The sequence below is a fragment of the Saccopteryx leptura genome, chromosome 5 (genome assembly GCF_036850995.1).
Source record: "Saccopteryx leptura isolate mSacLep1 chromosome 5, mSacLep1_pri_phased_curated, whole genome shotgun sequence".
Taxonomy (NCBI): domain Eukaryota; kingdom Metazoa; phylum Chordata; class Mammalia; order Chiroptera; family Emballonuridae; genus Saccopteryx; species Saccopteryx leptura.
This window is the reverse complement of record NC_089507.1, coordinates 3,624,555-3,651,419: the sequence shown is the minus strand read 5'-3', so window position 1 is coordinate 3,651,419 and position 26,865 is coordinate 3,624,555. Positions and strand designations below refer to the sequence as shown.

At 46.1% G+C, this 26,865-nt stretch overlaps 1 protein-coding gene and 1 long non-coding RNA gene across 3 annotated transcripts in view; one reads left to right on the top strand and one right to left on the bottom strand.

The window, feature by feature from the left end:
* Positions 1 to 26,865, top strand: part of KIAA0232 (KIAA0232 ortholog) — a 98,524-nt gene that overhangs the window by 34,629 nt on the left and 37,030 nt on the right. For both annotated transcript variants that reach the window (XM_066387367.1, XM_066387366.1), the window contains exons 2-3: positions 1,851 to 2,345; positions 20,366 to 20,503. In XM_066387367.1, the coding sequence (XP_066243464.1) occupies positions 2,202 to 2,345; positions 20,366 to 20,503 (282 nt within the window). In that variant the 5' untranslated portion in view covers positions 1,851 to 2,201. The remainder of the gene's footprint in view (positions 1 to 1,850; positions 2,346 to 20,365; positions 20,504 to 26,865) is intronic.
* Positions 2,256 to 12,916, bottom strand: LOC136406959 (uncharacterized). The gene is made up of 3 exons (XR_010751747.1): positions 12,709 to 12,916; positions 3,772 to 3,928; positions 2,256 to 3,377 (listed from the first exon to the last, which is right to left on the bottom strand). It is a non-coding gene; the product is annotated as an uncharacterized lncRNA (long non-coding RNA).

Sequence of the window (26,865 nt, the reverse complement as noted above, 5' to 3'; positions counted from 1 at the left end):
GAATGGATGCTATACATTGTAAATTTTATCTTCTTGAATGCTGGATATTTTTGTGTTCCTCTAAATTTCTTGAGCTTTGTTCTTGGACCACGGTGAAATTAGTTGGAAATAAGTTTGGTCATTTCGGGTCTTGTTTTTTAGACTTGTTAGGACCAGAGCGGAGTTTAGTTTAGGGCTAATTATCCCCCCCTGCTAAGGCACGGTCCCCTGAGTGCTCTACCAGGCGTCCCTGCATTAGGATAGGAGCTTTTCCAGCCTGGCTGGTGCGCAGCAGACACCATCGCTAGCACCCTGAGCGTGGGTCCTGTTTCCTCCCATCCTCGTGGTGGTCCTTTCCTGCTATCTCGGGCAGCTCCTCACATGTGTGCCCTGAGTAGACTGAGCGTGCAAGGGCGACCCTCTGCCAATTCTGGTGCTTTCTCTGCAGCTCTCTCCTCGTCCTTTCCCTGTGGTCTCCGGCTGCCTCAGTCTCCCTCGCCTTCCAGCCACCGCTCAAGGCGCCTCGCTGTCTCGCCTGGTCTTCACTGCATGGGACCCACTCGTCAGCTTGCCCCAAGTTATGTCCCCAGAATTGATTACTTAGCTGATGGTCTGTTTGGCACCCTGAGATCCAAACATATGAAAGAATTGATGGTTTTAATTTTGAGAGTCAGCTCGGAAATTTCAGCAGATTGAAAATTACAGAAAATCTTTGCTTTATCTGGTTTTTACAATTCACAAAAGATAGTTTGGTAGAGAGGATTTTAAAAAGTAGCAGGATATACATTAGTAGTAACTTAGTCCTGTGGTAGGATTAAACATTTTCCTTTATATCTACCGTATGTAACATTTGCTTTGTGATTATAGGTGAGTGCGAGAGACTGTTAAGTCTCTGAGAAGGAGTCTGTGCCTGAGCCGATGCTGGTGCTTTTGGTGGTCCTTTCATTACCTGCTAGTTCATGGGAAAGCTGAGCCGATGAGATTCACCTGTCAGGATTGTTAGTTTTCATTTCTAGTGGCATACTCAGAACTCTAACATAAAGACTGTCATGATTTAATAAGGCCATTGTTAGATTAATCTGACATATTGAAAGTATGTTAATTTAAGGGGAAAACTATTAAAGAGTGGCATCTATCACAAGTAATCAGAAAGGCCTGTCGAGGTGGATGGCAGGTGACAGCAGACGTGGCAGCACAGCCTGGCGTGGCTCTCAGACACACCCATGTCGCACTTGAATCTTTATGAAACAGGTGATGAGCAAGTCCCAGATATTTAGCCATAGAAAATAATTGATTGTTTATGGTAAAGCTTAGATTTAAAGGACTCATTATTTTTATCAGTGTTTCAGTGAATTACTCTTCAGCTGCTTGTTTTCTGTTATCCTTAAAAATGGCCAGGGCTTTGCCCTGGTGGGTGACTCGGTTGACTGGAGCATCATCCTGAAGCACAGAGGTGGCTGGTTCGATCCCCGGTCTGGGCACACACAGGGACAGATCGATTCTCCTGTCTCTTTCTCTCTCCTCTTTCACTGAAATCAGTTACAGATGAAACACTGACTAGGGCTTTGTTACCAGATCCGTTATTTCAGCATCGCAGGCAAACAGAGTTTCACTCCTCACATCTCTTGGGAGAGCAAAATAAACATGGAGATAAGGTAGCACAAGCCCAACAATACACGTTTCTGAGTTTCCTTTCTTTTAAAAGATATTAAACCTTTAAAAGTTTAAAATATCACTTAGTTAAAATGTCAAAAATTATAACAAAGAAAAAAAAAAGAAAGTGTTCTAAGAAGCAAAGGTATTTTAATAAAGTGGACCAGTAGTTTACATCTGTGTATGTAACACATACCTCTCTCTCTCTTTCTTTGTAGATTCTGCCAGAGACTTACATTTGGCCTCGATGTGAAATTAAAGCAGAAAGTCACACCTGCACGTGTGTTGCTACCGGGACGCTGACTCATGGTCATGCGTGAAGAGGGAGACCCTGTTCTAGACAGCTGACTGCCGGCAAACAGCAGCACTTATCCTAGATGTCAAGCTTCTCTCCTTGTTCCTGGAGTGAAACCCCCTCCAGATTCCCACACAGCATCAGCTCCAGAAGATGCTTCGCGTTGTAAGGATGTCAGCAACCTAGATCCATGCGCCCTGTCTGCACGGCTCTTGTGGACGGTCCCCCCTGACAGCCCCGCAGCTCTTGCCCAGGCCCTGCCCCTGTCTCTGAGATGTCTCTGCTGCATGCGCTGGGCCCAGTGCAGACCTGGCTGGGACAAGAGCTGGAGAAATGTGGCATCGATGCCATGATCTACACTCGATACGTCCTCAGTCTTCTGCTGCATGACAGCTATGACTACGACCTGCAGGAACAGGTATTCACAGGCTTGAACTGCCCTTGTGAAAATTCACGGCTGTGTTTTCATGTTAGTGTTTCTCTTCAAAGAGTGCTTTCCTACTCGGGAACAGGGCTGTGGACCGCCGTGGTCCCTGAACTTTGCCCTGTCGGTGAGCGGTAATGAGCGTGGCACAGAGCACCCTAGTTCGGATCTTCACACTCGGGCTTTCTCAGTGCTGGTTACATCCCGGCGCGGACTCTGGGGCCTGTCACAGGCTGGTACCAGGCTGACCACCTGCCGCCTCTGAGCAGCACTGCTCCCAAGTGTTGGTTTCCCTTCTGTAGGACTGTCCCATCTGATGACAGGTCATTCTGATAATGTGTCAGGCTTACTTCTTTACATGCCAGGGTTTAATAGTGTTTTATCTGCAGGAGTGATATTCCTTTTATTTATTGATGTGAGAGAGAAACACTGATTTGTTGTCCCACTTAGTTGTATATTCATCGGTTGATTCTTGTACATGTGCCCAGACCAGGGATCCAACCCGCAACCGTGCTGTATGGGGATGACACTCCAACCACCTGGGCTACCTGGCCAGGGCCCCAGCTGCTTATTGATCCATTGTGCGTGACAAATAAGTAGACTAAAAGTTTGGCAAAGCACATAACTTCGCCAAAAGTTATTGTATATCACCAGGTAAGTCAGCAACTACAAGGTTTTATTTGAGTTAAGTGCTAAATTTAAAGTGAGAAAGTGGCCCTGGCCAGTGAGCTCAGTCGGTTAAGAGTGTCATCCTAAAACACCAAGGTTGTGGGATCAATCCCTGGTCAGGGCATACACGGAAAGAGATCAAAGAATGCACGACTGAGTGGAACAACAAATGCTCCCCTTTTCCCCCCCATCTCCTTACCTCTCACTGTCTCTCTAAAAATCAATAAAAATTAAGTCCTGGCCAGATAGCTCAGTTGATTCAAGTGTCGTCCCAGAGTACCAAGGTTGCTGGTTCAGTTCCCTGGTCAGGACACATACAGGAGCAGCTCGATGTTCCCACGTCTCTCTCTCCCTGCCCTTGGTTCAAAAAGAAAAAAGTGAGAAAGCTACCAAATCTAGGTTCTTAGGGAAAAAAAACTCAACTGAAAGGGAAGTGGAGTTATCACCAGCAAACAAACGGGCCCTGGGTGACTTCCGTGTACAAATTCCACAAATAAAACAGTGTTTTGTGGGCAGTTTCTGTTGTTTGGAACCGCTGTTGCTAACCCTGAGAGCAGGGCCGGTGTCCGGAGCAGCGGGCTTTGCCCTCTCCGACGGCCTGAGAGCAGGGCCGGTGTCCGGAGCAGCGGGCTTTGCCCTCTCCGACGGCCTGAGAGCAGGGCCGGTGTCCGGAGCAGCGGGCTTTGCCCTCCTTGACGGCAGAAGGGCCTCGGAGCCCCGTGCATACGGAGGGTGTCAGCTGTGTGCTCACCATTTGTCACGTGGCAGTGTCTGGAGAGGGTGTCTCAGCCCCACATTTCTCGTCCTCTCCACCTGGACACACTGCTTTCTCCCTGCTTCCAGGTTGCTGATGGCCCTGGCTGGTGAGAATTAGGTCAGATAAAGTCTTCCGGGCATTGGCTTATAACCTGATGATTAGAAACAGGTTATTTTGGTCAATAGTCTGTATAATTTCCTTGCTGAGGTTCTATTGTTTTCTATTATCTTTCCAGTAGATGTAAAATATGCTTCTTTAGGGGCAAGTGAAATGTCATATCTATAAACATGGAAGAATTTTTATTTTCAGAAATGAGGAAGCTATTTCCCTAAATTCAAAAATCATGTACTCTTAGAATTGTCTGTTAACAATATTAGCCTAAAATATTTAGTTAACACCAGTAAATTTATTAGCACAAAGAATTTATGTGCTAGGTGCCACAGGGCATTGAAAAGGGCATAAAACAGGCCTACTCTTAAGATTATAGTTGAACAGGTCTCTGATGAGATGTGTTTGTGAATTCCTCGTTTTCTCACTAGTGGGGCTTGGAGCCCGAGGTCGGGCAGCTGTGTTCACTCCTCCCTCCAGAGCTCTGTTCATCTTTTAGGCAACAGGACAGGTGAAGGTTAGTGAGAACAGCATCTACAGTTACGAGGAGACCCCACAAGGAAATTAAAGGCCCCTCGGTTGTTCCTCACCTTAGCCCAGGTGGGAGTGTTGGGTCCCATGCTGATAGGGAAGGTCAAATGAAAATGACCCTTGTTTTATAAGAGCTGACCTGAGGGTCAGTTAGCACCTGCATTGCTTTTCCATGACTGGAGAGAAACGTGTGCTCACTGTATCTTCACAAAGAGAATCAGGGCGGAGAACCGAGGGGAACTCCCCTCTGAGGGAGGGAGGAGCCTGCCAGGGGCCTTAGCCTACCCCGTGTCAGACTCCAGCTGCCAGGCACGCCCCTCAGCTGCTGTCGGCCAGGAGGCGTGCCACCTTTCCCGACCCCTGGGCCAGAACGACGGTCTCCTGGCCCCTCGGTTGGCGGGCAGTCAACTCCGCTTTCGGGTGTTCATCACATCTTTTCTCTGCACCGCCCCCGTTCTTGAATTAGTTGAACCTGGACTTGAAAATGGCCAGTTTTAAGGCCGTTACTTCAACTACTAACCTTATCTGCTGTGCCATGTTTGATCCGTTGTTTCCCCAATCAGGTGAAGCAAGCCCTCAAAGAGCTCTTGAGTTCTCAGCCCGTGTACAGGACTTGGCTCCCAGCTGCCCAGACCCTGGCCTCGGTTGAGGCTGCATCACAGGCAGTCCTGTGTGAGGCTCTGATTGACAGGGTTGTGGGCACAGTAGTGGGGACATCAGCTGATGACTCGGATTCTACAGAACACTACCTTCTAATGCATCTCAGCAGTTTTATTTCCAGAGTTTTCTTTCTCTTCTTTTTCTCTTCCTTTTGGTTATAATTTCCATGCTCTGGTAAAAGTACTCTCAGATAATCAGCAATTGACTATCATTTTAAAATGTCAACTACTTTTCTGACACGTTCTTTAAGGCCCAGGTCACCTTTCTCTCTGAATTCTTATCTGATAATTCCCAATGAAAACAATGTCATCTCTTCCAGACTTGATCATACAGTATTTCTGCTGTGGAGCTCTTCATTATAGTCCTTAGAATGTGTTATCTTTTCCAGGAGATAAGATTCTTATGGACAGAAATCAAATACTCCTTTTTAAAAAATTAAACTTCTTAAGAAATAATTTAATTTAGAGAGAGAGAGAGAGAGAGAGAAACTAGAAGGGAGAGAGATGAGAAGCATCAACTCGTAGTTGTGTCACTGTAGTTGTTCATAGATTGCTTTCTCATATGTGCCTTGACTGGGGGCTACAGCAGAGCGAGTGACCCCTTGCTCAAGCCAGCGACCTTGGGCTTTAAGCCAGTGACTGTGGGGTCATGTCTAACCCCACGCTCAAGCTCGTGAGCCTGTGCTCAAGCCGGCGACCTTTGGGTTTCAAACCTGGGTCCACAGCATCCCAGGCCGATGCTCTAGCCACTGTGCCACCGCCTGCCTGGTCAGGCATCTGGCAAATAATTTGAAACATCAGAAGAATAGAAGAGTACAAAGGACTCGCGGGTCCTCTTCACTCAGTCACCAGTTGCTGACATTTTCCCTCTTTTGTTATGTTTCTCTCCTTTCCTTTTGATGCCCACTTATCATAAATAAGCATATTTTTCTTAAAATCGTACTTCCTCTTAGCTATAGCACAGTTATAAAATTCAGGAAAACTAACATCAACACATTACTATCTAACATACCATCCGTGTTCAGTGTTTATCAGTTGTCCCAGGTGATGTCCTTCGTTGTGGTTTCCCCTCGTCCGGGACCCAGTTTGAGGTCACATGTTAGCTTCTGTGGTCTCGTCTCTAACTTCCTGCAGTCTGGCATAGTTGGTCATCTTCCCTCTGTCTCTCAGGACACTGACACGTTCGGAGGGTCAGTTGTGTGGAACAGCCCTCACTCTGTCTAATGTTTCCTCCTGTTTGGAGTCAGCTTACGTGTTTATGGCAGCAGCACACGTAAGCGGAGTTTCCTGTTCCTCCGTGCACCACAGCACGTGACGTCCGGCTGTCTCGTTGTCGGCGGTGCTCACTGTCCAGACGGGGCTGGCCAGGTCTCCCCATAGACCCGGTGGCACTCTTCTCAGTAATCGTCAGGTGACCTGTGAGGAGAGGCTGTGAGGGTTTTGTCATCCATAGGCAGCTCCACCTGAGTCAGTTATTGCTTTGATGACTGCAAAACGGTGGCTTTTCTAACACAGTTATCCCCTCTACACTCGACAGTTAGCGCATTCTCCTGCAATGCCTTCATCCTTTTAAAATCAGGTGCCCTGTCATGTAGGGACCACGATGGCATGCTCTGTGCAGTGCTGGCCACACATATATAGGGATTGCCATATTTGGTCCCCATGGCACACCGTGAAGGTAAGTGTGACTGTCCCTGTGTCTACTCATGTGGAAATGTATGCTCAGAGAAGTTAGCTGATCAGTCTGAGGCCACACGGTTAGTGATGAGTCAGGATTTAAGCTCATGCCTGTCATACCCAAATCATGTGCCCATTTTTTACACTAGAAAATTTTGTCTTTGTTTTCATATATAACAAATAATTGTTGAATGGCATATAAACACTTGTAAAGGCTAGCTTTAGAAAGAAGCGTGTGGGGTTGGTCACTGTTGTTAATGCACTTGTGTTAGAGCTGGGAAACTCACTGGTCTTCCCAGCCCACGGCCAAGTTCTGCACTGAGTCCCTGTGGAGGGAGAAGGCAGCATGGCGGTGTGTGTCTCCAGGAGATGGGCGGGAGCTGAGCCCCGGGACTCTGAAAATAGGTTTGTGTTACGTTATTTGCAAAAATTTTATAGTATTATTTAAAAATGGCTGAAAGGGAAGCTGTAGTAGAACAGGAAACAGAGGAGAAGGTTAACTTGCCCCGTCCTGAGGTTGTGTTAGGCTGATGGCCAGCAGCGTCGTGGGTCACAGGTGGGAAGAGTTATTTTAGGGAGACGGGGTTGCCTTTCTCAGTTTTCCTTTGTCACTGATTACAACTGCCATCCAAGACTTTAATTTTTAGAAAGTAATAATAGTAAATTACTATTACTTCTGTTTAAGCCAGGCCAAGCTGGGGGTTCTGTTATAATCACAGACTTAATTTTAGAGCAATCTTAGGGTCACAGTACAATTCAGAGTAGTATACAAAGCCCCCCACACCTCCTGGCCTCACACACCCATAGTTACCCCGGTAGCAGTGTTCCTCCCAGAGCGGCACCTTTGTGACGACTGGTGAACCTGCATTGACCCGTGATCACCAGGAGTTTGCCGTTCACCACGGGGATCACTCTGTGGGCTTGACAACTGACATGTATCCACCGTGCCAGCGTGTCCAGGCTCGTGTCCCTGCCTGTGCTCCACCTCTCCTCCCTCCCCCCCAGCCCCTGACAGCTGAGTTCTCACTGTCTCCATGGTTCTGTCCTCTCCAGAGAGTCATGTAGTTGGCATCATAGAGTATGTAGCCTTCTCAGATTGGCTTTTGCTACTTAGTAATATGTATTTATAGTTCCCCCATGGCTTTTCATGCTTGATAGCTCATCTCTTTTTAGCACTGAAGTAATATAATAATCCATTGTCTGGACGGGCCACATTTTATCTGTAGAGTCAACTACTGAAGGATATCTTCATTACTTCCAGGTTGGTTTTTTTTTTTTTTTGTATTTTTCTGAAGTTGGAAATGGGGAGGCAGTCAGACTCCCGCATGCGCCCAACCAGGATCCACCTGGCATGCCCACCAGGGGGCGATGCTCTGCCCCTCTGGGGGGGTCGCTCTGCCACAATCAGAGCCATTCTAGCGCCTGAGGCAGAGGCCACAGAGCCATCCTCAGTGCCCGGGCCAACTTTGCTCCAATGGAGCTTTGGCTGCAGAAGGGGAAGAGAGAGACAGAGAGGGGGAGGGGTGGAGAAGCAGATGGGCACTTCTGTGTGCCCTGGCCAGGAATCGAACCCGGGACTCCTGCACGCCAGGCCGACGCTCTACTGCTGAGCCAACCTGCCAGGGCTACTTCCAGGTTTTGACAGTTGTGAATAAAGCTGCTATAAACAGTCGTATGCAGGTTTTAGTGAGTTCATCTCCTTTGGGTAAATACCAAAGAGAATGATTGTTGGTTGTGTGGTAAGGCATGTGTAGTTTTGTTAGAAACCACGAAAATGCCTGTCAAAGTCACTGCACCATCACAGGAAGGAGTGGGGGAAGCAGAGAGAAAGAAGCATCAACTCATCCCACATAGTTGTTCCACTTAGTTGTGTATTCATTGGTTGCTTCTTGTATGTGCCTGTGACCGGGATCCACCTGGCATACCCACCAGGGGGCGACACTCTGCCCATCTGCCGATGCTCTACCACTTAGCCAACTGGCCAGGGCTTGTAATTTTGTTTTGCATTTTCTCTAATGATTGGTGATGTTAAGCATCTTTTCATGTGTTTATTGGCCTTTGTTTATCTTCTTTGGAAAATGTCTCAGTCCTTTGCCTGTTTTGAATCTGGTTGGTTGGTTGTTTTTGTTGTTGTTGAGTTTTAAGTAGTTTTCTGTATATTCTGGATATTAACCCCTTATCAGATATGATATGCAAATATTTTCTCCCATTTTGTGGGTTGCCTTTTGACTATTATAGGGTCTTTTTTTTTTTTTTTTTTTTACAGAGACAGAGAGTCAGAGAGAGGGATAGACAGGGACAGACAGACAGGAATGGAGAGAGATGAGAAGCATCAATCATTAGTTTTTCATTGCGCATTGCAACACCTTAGTTGTTCATTGATTGCTCTCTCATACGTGCCTTGACCGCGGGCCTTCAGCAGACCAAGTAACCCCTTGCTGGAGCCTGCGATCTTGGGTTCAAGCTGGTGGGCTTTTCCTCAAACCAGATGAGCCCGCGCTTAAGCTGGCGACCTCGGGGTCTCGAACCCGGGTCCTCTGCATCCCAGTCCGACGCTCTATCCACTGTGCCACAGCCTGGTCAGGCTAATATGGGGTCTTTTAATGCACAGATTTTTTTCTTTAGTTGCCTGTGCCTTTGGTGTCATATCCAAGAACTCATTGCTAAATGCAGTGTCATGAAGCTTTGCCCTATGTTTCTTCCAAGACTTATATTTTAGCTCTTACATATAAACCTTTGTTCCATTTTGAGGTAATTTTTGTACATGGTATGAAGTAGAGGTACAGCTTTATTCTTTTGCCACCATTTGTTGAAAAGATTGTCCTTTCCTCATTGAGTGTTTTTGACACCTTGCTGAAAATCATTTGACCGTATATGCGAGCGTCTGCTTCTGCCCCCTCTGTTCTGCCCATTGGTCTGTGTGTCGTATACCATTAACACACTGTTTTGATGACTGTGCTTTGTTGTGATTTCTTCTGACTCCTCTAATTGTATCTTTTAGCTCAGAGTCCATCATTATGCAAATATAGCTGGATTATTACTACTTTTTTTTCTGAAATGAGAAGCTGGGAGGCAGAGAGACAGACTCCGGCATGCGCCCGACCGGGGTCCACCCGGCATGCCCACCAGGGGGCAATGCTCTGCCCATCTGGGGTGCTGCTTCATTGCAGCCGGAGCCATTCTAGCACCTGAGGTGGAGGCCATGGAGCCATCCTCAGTGCCCAGGTCAACTTTGCTCCAGTGGAGCCTTGGCTGCGAGAGGGGAAGAGAGAGTGAGAGGAAAGAGAGAGGGGGAAGGGTGGAGAAGCAGATGGGCGCTTCTCCTGTGTGCCCAGGCTGGGAATCGAACTGGGAATCGAGCACATCTGTCTTCAGCCCACTGGGACGTGCTCCTGTGGGGCACCCCATTTTTTGAGTGCAGGGGTCCCCAAACTACAGTCTGCGGGCTGCGTGCAGCCCCCTGAGGCCATTTATCCGGCCCCTGCCGCACTTCTGGAAGGGGCACCTCTTTCATTGGTGGTCAGTGAGAGGAGCATAGTTCCCATTGAAATACTGGTCAGTTTGTTGATTTAAATTTACTTGTTCTTTATTTTAAATATTATATTTGTTCCCTTTTTTTTACTTTAAGATATGTGCAGTGTGCATAGGAATTTGTTCATAGTTTTTTTAATAGTCCAGCCCTCCAATGGTCTGAGGGACAGTGAACTGGCCTCCTGTGTAAAAAGTTTGGGGACCCCTGGTTGAGTGCATCACTGCTTGGAAAGACTAGCACCTGCACTTTTTTCCGTTATAGGTTAGTATAATCTTTTAACAATTACAACTATAAAAGTCTGATCCATCCTAAGTTCTTAAGGTATCTCACTGGATATACTGTATTTTAACAAATAGTCACTCAGCAAACATTAACTCAGTGGTTCTCAAAGTGTGCACCAGGGCCCACTGGTACACCCTAGAAGATTTCCAGGTGCACCCTATGGTATTCCAGAGAAATATGTGCCTGTTGGGGACCAAAAATCCAACAGGGTTTTTAGAATTTAGATTTTTGGGGATAGAGGTGTGGGGAATTGGCTGTAAGCTGACAGTCTGCCCAACCCCCCACCTCACTTGCCTGATTAGGTTGCAGAGGCTGTTAAGCTGTGGTGCTGGATTGTTTACACTACTCCCCATGTTCCCTGGAAAGACCGGAGGCAGGTTTCTTCTGTCCTTTGTTTGGTGTAAAGTTAAGATTTGTTAATGGCCTCACTTTGCCTTATAAATAAAGCAAGATGCGATTTTTGGGCATGCTTTGTTCTTGCCAGCAGCAATTATAGGGCCCTCCTGACCCGTATTTTCTTAATTCCGCACCATTCCCACTCGGGACCTAGAATTACTAGCTGCGCTGGTTTGCACTATGTGCCTAGATATAAAAATAAATATAGTTACTCTATTATACCATTTCATTATGGAAATACCGCTCTTTTTGTTAACACATCATTATTATATTTATTATTAACATGTCATTACATTATTTTTAGATAAATACACCCAAATAAAATAGATAGATTTCTCAAAAAGAAGCGTGGTATTGAAGAATCCGATTCTGGAAGTGAGCAGAAGTTAAGTGTAAATAAAATAGGACTTGAAGGCTGATGGGCAGAATTTAATTTATAGTGTTTTCCATCACTTAACACTGAACAATACAATTGGATTAGAAACCCATTCATGGAAACTTCAAGTGATTTTGGTTTAACATTAACAGAAGAAGAACTGGTAGCTATATTCACTGATCATGGATTGATGATTAAACATAAGGAATTGTCTCTTGAAGCCTTTTGGATTTCTATAAAAGAAGAATATGTGGCAATATTTAAAGATGCTTTGAACGTTTTGCTACAATTTTCAACATCCTATTTATGTGAATTAGGATTTTCTACCCTCAACACAATGAAGAGTAGAAAGAGAGGAATTCTTCACTGTGTTGATGAGGAAATGAGAGTTTGCCTTTCAAATATACACCCAAACATTGAAGAAATCGCTAGGACACATCAGGCTCATGTTTCTCATCAGCACAAGAATGAAAAAACTTAACACATTTGCACTGGGACCTGCCGAATTTACTAAATCTTACTAAGAATGTATCTATGTATCTAAAAAGATAATGTTTTTGTCGTTTTTTAATTTTTTAACCCCTTTTTTTTACGAATTCTAAAAAGCATAACAAAAATTGTAACATAAAAATGTTTTTTAATGTCAGAATAAATTTAATTTTGTCGTATTTATTTCATTTAATTACCATAAAAGCACACTAGGAATATATATATATAAATATATATATTTATTTTTTGTGGGAGAAAGAGTCAGAGAGAGGGACAGATACGGACAGACAGGAAGGGAGAGAGATGAGAAACATCAATTCTTTGTTGCTGTCCCTTAGTTGTTCATTGATTGCTTTCTCATTTGTGCCTTGATGGGGGGTGGGGGGCTACAGCAGACCAAGTGACCCCTTGCTCGAGCCAGTGACCTTGGGCTCAAGCTGGTGAGCTTTGCTCAAACCAGATGAGCTCGCGCTCAAGCTGGTGACTTCGGGGTCTCGAACCTGGGTCCTCCAAATCCCAGTCCGATGCTCTATCCACTGTGCCACCACCTGGTCAGGTTTTTTTCTTTAATATTTGACTTAATTATTATAATATGTTTCTCAGAAATTTGTATGTAGTGTGCCTACAATTATTTGTAGGATTTTAAATGCGCCCTGACTTTAAAAAGTTTGAGAACCACTGAATTAACTTTACACATAAGAATATGAGAATAACTTCAGAGTAGAAATTGGTGCTAATGCGGGAACATAGAGTCATGTCCATGATTTCTGTGAGATATCATAATACAGTGTGGGCTTTCTGGTAAAACCTTTTCTTGAAAGAGAGAAAATGTTTTGAATACAAATACTGTATAAAATGCACATTTCTGTTGGTTTACTCACCACATGGATGCCCATGACATGTGGACGTGGAGGCAGGCACCAGGAATGCAGAGCTGACCAGTGATGGTCCCTGGGAGACAGCTGATCGGTGGCGGTCCCTGGGAGACAGCTGATCGGTGGCGGTCCCTGGGAGACAGCTGATCGGTGGCGGTTCCTGGGAGACAGCTGATCGGTGGCAGTCCCTGGGAGACAGCTGATCGGTGGTGGTCCCTGGGAGACAGCTGATTGGTGGCGGTCCCTGGGAGACAGCTGCCCCGTGGCGGTTCCTGGGAAACAGCTGATCGGTGGCGGTCCCTGGGAGACAGCTGCCCCGTGGCGGTTCCTGGGAGACAGCTGATCGGTGGCGGTCCCTGGGAGACAGCTGATCGGTGGCGGTCCCTGGGAGACAGTTGATCGGTGGCGGTCCCTGGGAGACAGCTGATTGGTGGCGGTCCCTGGCTGTGCAGAACACGGGGCCCTTTGCATGGGGACGGTGGCAGCGGGGACAACAGGAGATAACACTTGACCTGTCCTGAAGGAAGAAGAAAGGAGGAATGCACACAGGGTCACAGAAACAAGGAAGGGGCCGAGTGTGTGAGGCCAGGACAGTGTGGTGAGAGAGAGAGGGAGGGTGAGACTGGGAAGGGGAGCTGGAAGAACCCTCTGTGCTGTGCTTGGGGACTTGTGTTTTATTTTAGTGCCCGAGACAAAAGACCCGTTACTATTTTTAGCCAACAGTACAAATAGCATGTGCTGGTGGGTGACCCGGCTGGGCAGCTGAGGGTAGGGAGGCCAGTGAGGAAGCTGTCACTGGTGACTGAAGACCTTGTGGGGAAAACATGGATGTAGTTAAACTGAAATTGTTCTTGTGTAATTGGAGGCAAACCACAGTTCTTTTGAGCAATGAGAAGTAGATTTATTACTGAGTCCTTTCCTCAGATTCTAGCTATGGCTTTCATTTACAAGCAGCCAAAAATTGGCTTAAGAAAGTCTCATATAACTAACTGTTCTGAAGTCGGGCCAGCCCCAGCCTGGTTCGGTTCAGAGCTTCCCAGGGACAGCAGGGGCGTGTGCCCTGCCACCTGGCCTGCCTCCCTCCGTGAGCTGGGTCTGGCAGCCAGCTCCGTGGTGATAAGGGCACATGACAGTGAGCACGGCATTTATCTTACACTATCTGGAGGATGTGTTTCCTGCATTCCCAGTACAAACCTTTTCTTTCTCATCTCTAACTGGTCACATGCCTCTCTCGGAGCCAGTCTTGGGTCACAGGGATGAAACACGGTGACCTGGATTAGGCCAGTTAGGGCCCGAAGATGGAGTGCACGAGTCTCATTCAGACACATTGTGGCTGTGGGTGTTTGGGGACACTCTTAGCGGGACAGCGTGGGAGGCAGGGGTGGGTGCTGAGCGGCCAGGGTGCAGACGTCACTGGTACCAGCTGTATTTCAGAAGGTTGTGTTCTTGTTCTTCCTCCAGTTCCTAATTGTCTTTCTGATAGAAGACAGGGAAAGTCATTCAGAATGAGACCTTACGTTACCTTACAGTAGAATCTGAGGAAAGTGCTGAGGTCTGGAGCCGTATCTTCTTTTTGGTACTTGGTAATTGTGCCGTTTTCAGGATGATGACTTTGAAAAGTCATACTTGATTTTAATGAATGGTGTTTGGTGTGTGTCTATTGTTTTATTTTATCTCTGTGTGGCTTTTAATTAGTACAGCACAGGAGACCGAAAACAGGAAGAAAAGAGAAATCCCTTGAACTTGACTTTCATATTATGTTTTTTTAGGTCTGATTATTAGTTCAGTGCTGTTGGTTAAATAATTCATAATACATTCACATAGCCCATGAAGCAAGGAAAAAGTATAATAAAGGAGCCCTCCAATATAATAAGTGGAAAGAGCAGAATGCAGAAAAACATACTTAATTTTTGTATAGCTTTTGCTATAGACTTGATATTTCTTAATGAAGTCAACTTAAAATTATAAGTAAAATAGCACTTATGTGCAAGATTTCTAATGGAGCCAAGTCATTGTAACAGCTAACATTGTTTGAATCACAAATAATGTCGAGTGGCATATGCGCTTTTCTCCTGTCACAAGTGAAGAAGGAAGCGTGCGCTCCCATGCAGAGCCCGGCGGGCGTGCTGTTCAGGCTGACGTTGCAGTTCCAGCAGCTTCTCCACCCGGCACGGTGCGGAGGCAGCGTCTGTGTCTCAGGACCTGTTGAGCTGTTCCGCTGAGACACTTCCACCTCTCTCACTTGGTAGTGACGAATGTGCAGAGTAATGACAGGCACACATCAAGAGAAGAATCCAGCAGAATTATATACACGCCTTCTAAGAATTAATATGCTCCGTTAAATTCATGCCTGGGATTAATATCAGTATTTGGTAGTACCTTTGTGTGAAGACATTTTCAAAGATGAAATACGTAAAATCTTACAAATCAGCATTAACAAGGCAGTTAGATAAGAAGGAAAAAAAAAGACATCCAGATTGGAAAGGAAGACTAAAAATGCCTCTATTGACATGACATGGTATTATATATAGAAAATCCTAAGGAATGAAGTTAAGAAAATTCCATTTACAGTAGTGTCATAAAGAATTAAAGTACTTAGGAATAAATTTAACAAAAGAAGTGTAAGACTACTACACTACAAATATGAAATGTCATTGAAAGAAAGCAAAGAAGACATAACAAGTAGAAAGACATCCCAGGTTCCTGATCAGAAGACAATATTAAGACAGTAGTACTTTCCCAACTGATCTGAAGACGCACCACAGTCTGTCATGATTCCAGCTGCCTTTGTTGTGGAAACTGCCGGCTGATCCCAGAATTCATCTGGAAATGCAGGGAATCCAGAATAGCCAAAAAAAAAATCTTGAAAAAGGACAGAGGTGGAGGACTCAGCAATTCCCAGTTTCAAAACTTACTACAAGACTCCCAATAACCAAGACATTTTAGTACTGAGAGTCTAGAAATAAGCCTTTTAGTTATGGTTACTTGTTTTCCAACGAGACCATTCGATTGGGGAAAAACAGTCCTTTCAACACAAGGTGCTGAGACAAAAGGGTGGCTGCATGCAAGAGAAGGAAGTTGGACTCCTACCTCCTGCCACATACAAATACTGACTCATAATGGATTTAGGCCTAAGTAAGAGCTAAAACTATACAACTTAGAAGGAAACACCAGAGTTCGTCTGCGTGGCTTGGATTAGGCAATGGTTTCTTAGGTACGACCCTAAAAAACACAAGCAACCAAAGAGGACATTAATAAGTTAGACTTGATCATAATGAAAAACTGTGTGTCAAAGGACACCATCAAGAAAGTGAGGAGACAACCCATAGAATTGGAGAAAATATTTTCAAATCATATAGCTGATAAGAGATGTTTATTCAGAATAGATCATTTAAAAATGGGCAAAAGGGGCCCTGGCCAGTTGGCTCAGTGGTAGAGCGTCAGCCTGGCGTGCAGGAGTCCCGGGTTTGATTCCTGGTCAGGGCACACAGGAGAAGCGCCCATCTGCTTCTCCACCCCTCCCCCTCTCCTTCCTCTCTGTCTCTCTCTTCCCCTCCCACAGCTGAGGTTCCATTGGAGCAAAATTGGCCCAGGCGCTGAGGATGGCTCCATGGCCTCTGCCTCAGGCGCTAGAATGGCTCTGGTTGCAACAGAGCATCGCCCCCTGGTGAGCGTGCCAGGTGGATCCCGGTCGGGCGCATGCAGGAGTCTGTCTGACTGCCTCCCTGTTTCCAGCTTCAGAAAAATACAAAAAAAAAAAGGAAAAAAAATGGGCAAAAGATTTGAATAGGAATTTGTCCAGCAGGCCAATAAGATGACAAAAAGATAGCATCGTTAGTCATTAAGGGAAATCAAAACCAGGATAAGATACCACTTCACACCTACTAGGATGGCTGAAATGTAAAACACAGATAGTAACAAATGTTGGTGAGACTGTAGAGAAACTGGAACCCTCATACCTTCTTGGTGGAATTGTAAAATGGAGTTGGTGCTTTGAAAACTAGCCTGATGTTTCTTCAGAAAGTTGAACATAGAGTTACCATGTGACCCAGCAATTCTACTCCTAGAATATATAACAAGAGAATTGAAAACATATGTCTGTATAAAAACGTGTATGTGGATATTTATAGCAGTAGTATTCATGATAGCCAGAAGGAGGAAACAAGCAAATGTCCGTCCGTGGACGAATGGATAAACAAAATGTGGTCTGCTAGGCGATGGAGTGCGTTTCAGTGCAGTCATAAAGGGAAGTGCAGTGCTGACACGTGCCACGGCAGGGATGAGCCTTCAGAACGTCTCACTGAGGGAGAGAGGTCAGACACCACAGGACAGATACTGCGTGATCCCTTCATATGAAGTGTCCGGAACAGGCAGACCCGTGGAGACTGCAGATTAGTAGCCACCAGTGATTCAGAGGAGAGGGGAGCTGCTGCAAGCGCGCAGGGGTTCCTTTGGGTGATGGAAGCACTGGAAGCTTAGATAGTGGGATTGCTGCACAGCCCTGCGAATTACTCTGAAAACCACCGAATGGTACATTTTAAAGAGGCCATCTTATAGTACATGAGTTATATGTCAATAAAGCTATTATTTTAAAAGTGAGCATTAACAGCCGAACATTTATAATTGATTTTGATGTGGAGAGCACTTACTTTGAGCCCTGACTAAGCAGTGTTGTCTCGCTCCCTCCAGGTTTCTTTCTTTTCATTAGTTGACCTGTATTACAAAAAAAAATTGTACTGAATTATATTTTGAATTCCATCAATAAATAATTGTGAAAAATTTACTTCTTCTCTTTTCTTGATAAAAGTACCTACATTACATTAATTTATCTGCATGACCTATAAAGTTTATTTATTTTGCCCTTACAGAAGAAGTTTGATACCCCTTGCTTCCGCTTGTTTCTGCCCGGAAATTCCCCTCCTGGGTGAATCCTAGGTTACTGAACCAAGTCCTCGTCCTTGACACTTAGGTTGCTCCTGCCCATTTGCCATCACTAGCGAGAGCTGTGCACCTCAGTGACTGTTTCCTTAGGATAAGTTCCCAGAAGTAGAATTAGTGGGTGGAAGGTACCGGTACATGTTTAAGATGTCTGGTATGTATTGTCAAACTGCCCTACAGGACAGACTGCATGTGAATTTTGAAAGTCCCTTCTGTCTGTGTGATAAAACTGCAGTAGGACCTTAGAATGTCTGTGACCTCTGCTGCGTTATCATATATAATAGCTTCAGTAGAGAAATGTGTTCATAGTGCTCAGTAAAGAGAAAGAGCCGGTCTCCGCAGCTCAAACAAGGAGTCATGTTATCACTAATTACACAAATAATTTTTCCACCTTAAAAGTTTTTTTGATTTAAGAGAGAGGAAGAGAGAGAGACATAAATTTGTTCTTATTTAATGCATTCATTGGTTGATTTTTTTTTTTTTTTTTTTGGCGAGAGATGGAGACAGAGATGAGATTAGCTCGTAGTTGCAGCACTTTAGTTGCTCATTGACTACTTCTCATATGCGCCTTGAATAGGGGCTCTAGCCGAGTCAGTGACTCCTTGCTCAAGCCAGTGACCTTTGGGCTCAAGCCAGCGATCATGGGGTTGTGTCTATGATCCCATGCTCAAGCTGGTAACCTCAGGGTTTCGAACCTGGGTCCTCAGCATCCCAGGTCAGCACTGTATCCACTGCGCCACCGCCTGGTCAGGCTGGTTGATTCTTACAAAGGCCCTGATTGGGGGGGTGAAACCTGCAACTTCAGCACGTTGGGATGATGCTCTAACCGACTGAGCTACCCTGCCAGGGCGTCTACCTTGTTTTTTATACTGGACAATAGATGCAGTTACAACATTTTTCTCTGCCTCCAGAAGCTTTGACTCTGCATTGTCATGGTTCTGTCCTGGGTTCCTGTTAGAGAGGACAAGCCCTCTCTCCAGAAGATACCATAGATAAGAAATGTCAGGTTCAGGTGTTGTCCAGCCAAACACACTAGATCAGTGGAGATACACTGATAGTTCCTACTTGGCCATGAACACATTTTCCCTTGGAAAATGGAACTGACACCACTCAGCCAGGAAATATGTTTTTCAGGTGCGTTAGAGTCACAGACCAGGTCTAAGAGAGAGAGTCAAACTGTTGTGGTGAGTATTGGGGGCAGGGCCTGTTCCTGCCTGCACTCTTACCTGGTGGCAGAAAAGTGACTTTTATGTATTGGGTTGAAGTAAAAAATGGAATTAGACAGTTGATGTTACGTGATTTCATCTTAAAGATCTTTTGAGTGAATTATTATGCTTTTCCGTCTTCATTCCGTCTGGTTCATATCTGTTTCCTGAGGGCCCACAAGAGGCCAACACTCTTCTTAAGTAATGTTCGCAATTTAGCCATTGTCTGTCTTTCTAATCTTTTTTTCTCTTGTCTGTCCACTGGTTTTAATCATAATTTATCAAATAAAGGTTTTTTAAAAGACAAAGTAGCAAAGCAATCAAAAATATTAATTTTTAAAAGTCCCAGTCTACAGAAATAGCGGAGTAAACCTCACATTTTGGAATATTATAGTCAAAGAGTTTGTATTAACATGGGGTTAATGTTCACAATGTAATAAGTTAAATCAAATACAAAATTATACAAGTGGTGTAAATTGGACGCTGTGTTTTAAAGCACAAGAGGAAGTCCACGCGAGGCCAGCGGAGCTTTTGTCTCCCAGCTGGGGGGGGGGGGGGCACGGGTGACTTGCTTGCTTGCTTCCTGCTTTTCGAATTTTCTTCAGATTTTTTAAATGGGCATATAAAATCAAGGGGAAAAATTGACATTAAATACTAACAAAAATATTTTATATCTGTTGTTTTTAGATTATGAGTTATAGCAATAGGGATTTAACCAATTAACTGTTAAATCCTGAACACTCACCATTGAAGAATGAGAAGTTTAGAAGAGAGGGCATTTAATTAGTATATAGTTTTGGACTTATACTGAAATTTAAGTAGTACTTGAATTTACATACAAATGTCTTAGTTGGGTTTCTTTGGGTTTTTTTTTTTGTATTTTTCTGAAGTTGGAAACGAGGAGGCAGCCAGAGTCCCGCATGTGCACGACCGGGATACACCCGGCATGCCCACCAGGGGGCGATGCTCTGCCCATCTGGGGCATTGCTCTGTTGCAACCAGGGCCATTCTAGCGCCTGAGGCAGAGGCCATAGAGCCATCCTCAGCGCCCGGGCCAACTTTGCTCCAATGGAGCCTCAGCTCTGGGAGGGGAAGAGAGAGACAGAGAGGAAGGAGAGGGGGAGGGGTGGAGAAGCAGATGGGTACTTCTCCTGTGTGCTCTGGCCGGGAATTGAACCCGGGACTCCTGCACGCCAGGCCGACGGTCTACCACTGAGCCAACTGGCCAGGGCCCTGAGTTGTTTATTAGCACTTCCTATTCATATAAGTGGGTAGTATTTATTAAGACCGTAAGTAATGAATTGTAAGTAATCAGTATCTCAGTAGTAGATACCAAACAAATGGATTATCCTGAAGTGCTCTGATTGACAGTGCTCTGTGGTCCCTTAAGTTATTACTGTGTACCATTTTACGAATTACTATGTTTGGTAGGGGATGTATACATAAGTATGGGGGCATTAACAGTGTTTGAAACCTGTTAAATACGCTTGGTCATTGAAACTTACCCAATCTTATTTTAGGAGAATGACATCTTCCTGGGCTGGGACAAAGGAGCTTATAAGAAATGGGGAAAAAGTAAGAAAAAGTGCTCAGATCTCACTCTAGAAGAAATGAAAAAACAGGCTGCTGTCCAGTGTCTCCGATCTGCTTCTGATGAAGTGAGTTTACATTTTACTTTTAATACTTAAGAGGAGAAAAGGGGAATATTTAAAAAGTTTACAATTATACCATCTTGACCCAAAAAGAAAAAAAGAAAAAAAACCTTAGAAAAATTAGTTACTCATTATATTCCCATGGTAAAATATACATTATCACTTTTTTCCTTCTTTGTATTTTATTTATATTTTTTATATATTCTATGTATCATTGTAATTAGAGTATATGCAAAATTTTATATCCTCTTATTCCATTTCACATATATTTGATCTTGTTACTATATTATCTTTATTCTTTTCAGTGGTTAAGTGATACTTTATCAGATATTCTGACCACAACATAATGTGCTTCATGTTACTGGGTATTTCTTGTTGTGCAACACAGGATATTGTGTTATATATCATGTGGCTTTTTCATGGTCTCCATTATTTCTTTGGAATACATCTTTAGAATTGAGATAATAGATCTAACACTTTTTAAGAACAGTGTATTTGCTTCTGATTTATAATTTTTTGTTTTTAATAGAAAATGTTATTATTTTATTAATCTTGTAACATTTCATATAATATATTTCTCATGTTCTTTAACATCAAGAAATAAAATAATTTTAGAATATAATCATCTATTTAAGTTGGTACTATAAAGTCTTATTTTATTACTATAAGATGTAATCTCTGATGCCTGACCTGTGGTGGCGCAGTGGATAGAGCACCGACCTAGAATGCTGAAGTTGCCAATTTGAAACCCTGGGCTGCCTGGTCAGGGCACAAACAACACGCAACCAGTGAACAGCTAGAGCAGAGCAGGGGTCGGGAACCCATGGCTCGCGAGCCAGATGTGGCTCTTTTGATGGCTGCATCTGGCTCGCAGACAAATCTTTAATAAAAAAAGTAATAACATTAAAAATATAAAACATTCTCATGTATTACAATCCATTCATTTCCTACCTTCATGTTCTTGGTTGCGGGTGGCTGGAGCCAATCACAGCTGTCCTCTGGGACAACATCAAATTTTTATTGGATAACATACACGGGTCGTTGTATGGCTCTCAAGGAATTACATTTTAAAATATGTGGTGTTCATGGCTCTCTCAGCCAAAAAGGTTCCTGACCCCTGAGCTAGAGTAAAGCAACCACATCCTGTCCACCCCGCTCTGTAAAATCAATAAGTAAAATCTTTAAAAAAGAAAAAAAAATGATGCCATCTCTGCCTGACCAGGTGGTGGCACAGCAGATAGAGCGTCAAGACCCAGGTTCGAAACCCTGAGGTTGCTGGCTTGCCCGCAGGTTCACCAGCTTCAGCGTGGTATAGTAGATATGACCCCCTAGTCGCTGGCTTGAAGCCCAAGGTTGCTGGTTTGAGCCCAAGGTCGCTGGCTTGAGCAAGGGGTCACTGGCTCAACTGGAGCCCCCAGTCAAGGCACATATTAGAAAGCAGTCAATGAACAACTAAGGTGCTGCAACTATGAATTGATACTTCTCATTTCTTTCCCTTCCTGTCTGTCTGTCCCTGTCTCCCCCTCTCGCCACCAAAGATGCAATCTCTGAGTTCATTACTGAAAAAAAGATTTATTTATTTATTTATTATTTATTTATTTATTTTTTGTATTTTTCTGAAGCTGGAAACAGGGAGAGACAGTCAGATAGACTCCCGCATGCGCCCGACCGGGATCCACCCGGCACGCCCACCAGGGGCAACGCTCTGCCCACCAGGGGGCGATGCTCTGCCCCTCCGGGGCGTCTCTGCCGCGACCAGAGCCACTCTAGCGCCTGGGGCAGAGGCCAAGGAGCCATCCCCAGCGCCCGGGCCATCTTTGCTCCAATGGAGCCTTGGCTGCAGGAGGGGAAGAGACAGACAGAGAGGAAGGAGGGGGGGGGGTGGAGAAGCAAATGGGCGCTTCTCCTATGTGCCCTGGCCGGGAATCGAACCTGGGTCCCCTGCACGCCAGGCCGACGCTCTACCGCTGAGCCAACCGGCCAGGGCCTATTTATTTATTTTTTATTCAATGAGAGGAGGAGAGGCAGAAAGACCTCCTGTAGTGACTTGACTGGGATCCACCTGGCAAGTCCAATAGGAGGCGATGCTCTGCCCATTTGGAGTGTTGCTCTGTTGCTCAGCAACTGAGCTCCTCTTAGCGCCTGAGGTGGAGGCCATGGAGCCGTCCTCAGTGCCTGGGGCCAACTCACTTCAGTCGAGCCATGGCTGCAAGAAGGATTGAGAGAGAGAGAGAGAGAGAGAGAGAGAGAGAGAGAGAGAAAGAAAAGGAAGGAAGGAAGGGAGGAAGGGAGGGAAAGGGAGAGGGGTGGACAAACAGATGGACACTTCTCCTGTGTGCCCTGATTGGGAATTGAACCTGGGATGTCCACATGCCGAGCCGATGCTCTACCACTGAGCTAACTGGCTAGGGCCAAAAATGATTTTGTTTTTACCATTCTACTTGAGATAGTGTAGTTTAAGTACCTTTATAACGTAAAGTTATACTGAGAGGATTCATACACGGTATGCAGAGAGGTTTCCTATTGCAGAAACTTCTTCCTGATCTATGTTATCTAATGGTCTGATGTTGGAATAACCAGCTTTGATACACTTGACAATCTGGAAGTTACTCTGTCCGGCTACCACCTACCACACTCGCCTGTTAAAGCTCATTCAGTGCTTCCCAGCCGCAGGTGCTCATCCTGCTCAGAACTGTCTAGAAGGGAGTGTGCCTGAGACCTCAGGGACGCCTCTAGCATTAGGGCCCTCACGGCCAAAGCTGCAGCTGTGCACTGCTGTCTTCCCTTTATGGTTGCCCTGGGGGCCAGGACTGTGAGTCGCCCATCTTCACATCTCCTGGTGACTAAGGGATTGAGCTCCCATCACACAGACAGTACTGAATCTCTCTTCAACTGAATGGAATGATTGGTTTTTAAAGTTCCCCTTTTTCCTGTCTCCACCCCCTTGATTTTTTAAATTTCTGATTTCTTTTTATTTAATTGATTTTTTTCTTTTTTTTGGAGAGGAGAGAGAAAGAGACAAGAAGAGAGAGAAAGAGGAGAAAGAGAAAGAGTGAGAAGTATCAACAGTAGTTGCTTCACTTTGGTTGTTTATTGATTGCCTCTCATATGTACTGAGCCAGCAACCCCTTGCTCAAGCCAGTGACCCAGGGATTTCACACCTGGGACTTCAGTTTTCCAGATTGATGCTCTATCTACTGCGCCACCACCGGCCGGGCTAACTTGTGACTTCTGGACTATAGGATAGGAATTTGGAAGTTATTGCTCCTGTGACTGTCTAATCAGTTACTGTTTTATTACAAAGAGTAGGAACATAATAACCTACACCAGGGGTCGGGAACCTTTTTGGCTGAGAGAGCCATGAACGCCACATATTTTAAAATATAATTCCGTGAGACCCATACAACGACCTGTGTACGTTATGCATTATCCAATAAAAATTTGGTGTTGTCCCGGAGGACAGCTGTGATTGGCTCCAGCCGCCCGCAACCATGAACATGAACGGTAGGAAATGAATGGATTGTAATACATGAGAATGTTTTATATTTTTAACGTTACTATTTTCTTTATTAAAGATTTGTCTGCGAGCCAGATGCAGCCATCTAAAGAGCCACATCTGGCTCATGAGCCATAGGTTCCCGACCACTGACCTAGTGTAAGAAACAGTGGGGCTGCACGGATGGGGTGCAGGGATATCTCACTGAAACCAAGTGCAGGGACACTGCGGCCGCAGGAACTGCGGAGCGGGGAACTCAGTGGGCGGGCCCCAAAGCCCTTTTCTTTGGAGACCCATAGTCACTCCTGCTTCTCTCTCTGCTCCTGGGTCCTTCCCCCTCTACCTGAAGCCTGGCTTTCTCAGCTTCAGTACACGTACGGTGGAGAAAGGACCACGCCAGCCCACGTGGCTGCTGGAAGCTGGTGTCCGTGCATGTGCACTTGTGAACACTTGCCTGGCTAGGCACGGGCAGGAGGCCACCCTGGTGTGAGAAGCTGTGGAGAGGGACAGCGGTGCCTGCAGGTCCAGGCCCACAGCGGGGCAGTTGGACAATTGCCCAGAGGTGTTTTCTACATGGCACTGCGGGGAGTAGATTGGTAAAATAATTTGGAGCTTTTAAAGGAATTCACAGAGTGCAGGTGGGTTTTAAAAGTGAGAGGTTAGTTCAGGTAAATTCTTCAAGCAAATCCAAAGAAGCTGCTGAGTCATGACTGGAAGGAAGATAGGAGGAAGGTCCAGTCTGGGAAGGATCTGATTTCTGCCTTGAACCCCTGTCGCTGGGAAATGAGTCCAGCCCCGTGGTGCAGCCGTGGAAAGCCAGGCCGCTGCTGTTGGCCGGCCATGAGAGTGAGGCACGTGGACATTTTGTCATGGTCACACGAGGCCCACGCCTGTGTTGAGCTTGCGTGTCGTCCATGGTTGCTGGCCGGCGCAAGGCAAGGTGAAGACACTGCACAACCAGGGCAGTGGCTGGGGAAGGTCTTGTGAGTCTACGTTGTTACCTGGCTCTCAAGGTGGGGTGTGTGCTTTCAAACCCAATGAGGCATATTTGTCCTCCTATTCTTTCCTTCCCAATTTATTAAAAAGAAAAAAAGTTGCATTATTTTAAAAATCTTATTAGAATCAGCTGAGGAGATGAATGTGCCAGGCATATACCCAGAGCATGGTGAGTGCCTGGGAGTGAAGAGGGAGCCCTCGGGCCCCGTGCCCTGCTCCAGGGCATCCCGCACAGACCCCTCGGGCCCCGTGCCCTGCTCCGGGGCGTTCCGCACAGACCCCTCGGGCCCCGTGCCCTGCTCCGGGGCGTCCCGCACAGACCCCACGGGCCCGGTGCCCTGCTCCGGGGCGTCCCGCACAGACCCCTCGGGCCCGGTGCCCTGCTCCGGGGCGTCCCGCACAGACCCCTCGGGCCCCGTGCCCTGCTCCGGGGCGTCCCGCACAGACCCCTCGGGCCCCGTGCCCTGCTCCGGGGCGTCCCGCACAGACCCCACGGGCCCGGTGCCCTGCTCCGGGGCGTCCCGCACAGACCCCTCGGGCCCCGTGCCCTGCTCCGGGGCGTCCCGCACAGACCCCACGGGCCCGGTGCCCTGCTCCGGGGCGTCCCGCACAGACCCCTCGGGCCCCGTGCCCTGCTCCGGGGCGTCCCGCACAGACCCCTCGGGCCCGGTGCCCTGCTCCGGGGCGTCCCGCACAGACCCCTCGGGCCCCGTGCCCTACTCCTGGGTGGCCTGCTGTGGGGTGTGCCGTGCACAGACTCCTCCAGTCACTCTCCTGGTTCTTGAGGACCCAGGAGAAAGAATTTGAGGAAGGCCTCTTCAGTTATGATCTAAAACAATAGAAAGCAATCACTGGGTGGTTATGAGTTGTAGGCTGTGTGTTCCTGGCTTTTTTCTCTAGAATCTGCCTGGTGGCTTCAATGAATAGAAAGGAGCAAAGAGGCGGCCCTGGCCGGTTGGCTCAATAGTAGAGCATTGGCCCAGCGTGTGGATGTCCCGGGTTCAATTCCCGGCCAGGGCACACAGGAGAGGCGCCCATCTGCTTCTCCACCCCTCTCCCTCTCCTTCCTCTCTGTCTCTCTCTTCCCCTCCTGCAGCCAAGGCTCCATTGGAGCAAAGTTGGCCCCGGCGCTGAGGATGGCTCTATGGCCTCTGCCTCAGGTGCTAGAATGGCTCTGGTCACAACAGTGCGACGCCCCAGATGGGCAGAGCATTGCCCCCTGGTGGGTATGCCAGGTGGATCCTGGTCGGGTGCATGCTGAAGTCTGTCTGCCTCCCTGCTTCTCACTTCAGAAAAATACAAAAAAAAAAAAAAAAAAAGAGCAAAGAGGCCCTACATAGGAGGTTATTATGCTAAAGTTTTAGTTTATGTTTTGGCCACAGTGGGTACGTTGTTGGTGCCCTACTGAGGATGGTAATGTTCAGGTTCTGTGCTGAGTTTTCCCAGCAAGTCTAGATGCTGACTGTTTACAGTCACTACCAACTGGTCAAAATCAGACGCCACTAACAAGTCTACACTCTAGTTGATTAGAATATCAACGATGTAATTACAAGACTGTTGCTACCCAACCCAACTCTTACTTTGCAGGTCTCCAGTGGGAACAGTGGAGGATTAGAAAATAAACAGAAAAAGGGTGGGATCAGGAGGTCTTCTGGTGGCTGATGACCTACCAGAAGCACCTGCACTCCCAAAGGCTTTATTTTTATAGTGTAAAGCAAAGTCATTTGCAAAACAAAGAGAGCTCAGATACAAAGTCACATCTCTGAGGCAAATCAAGAATTCTCCCAAGTGCAGAAACCCCCCCACTGTGCATAACATCTTAATTTCACAAAACAAAGGGTAAAAAGAAAACGGCCTCCAGTCTCTTCAGGGACAC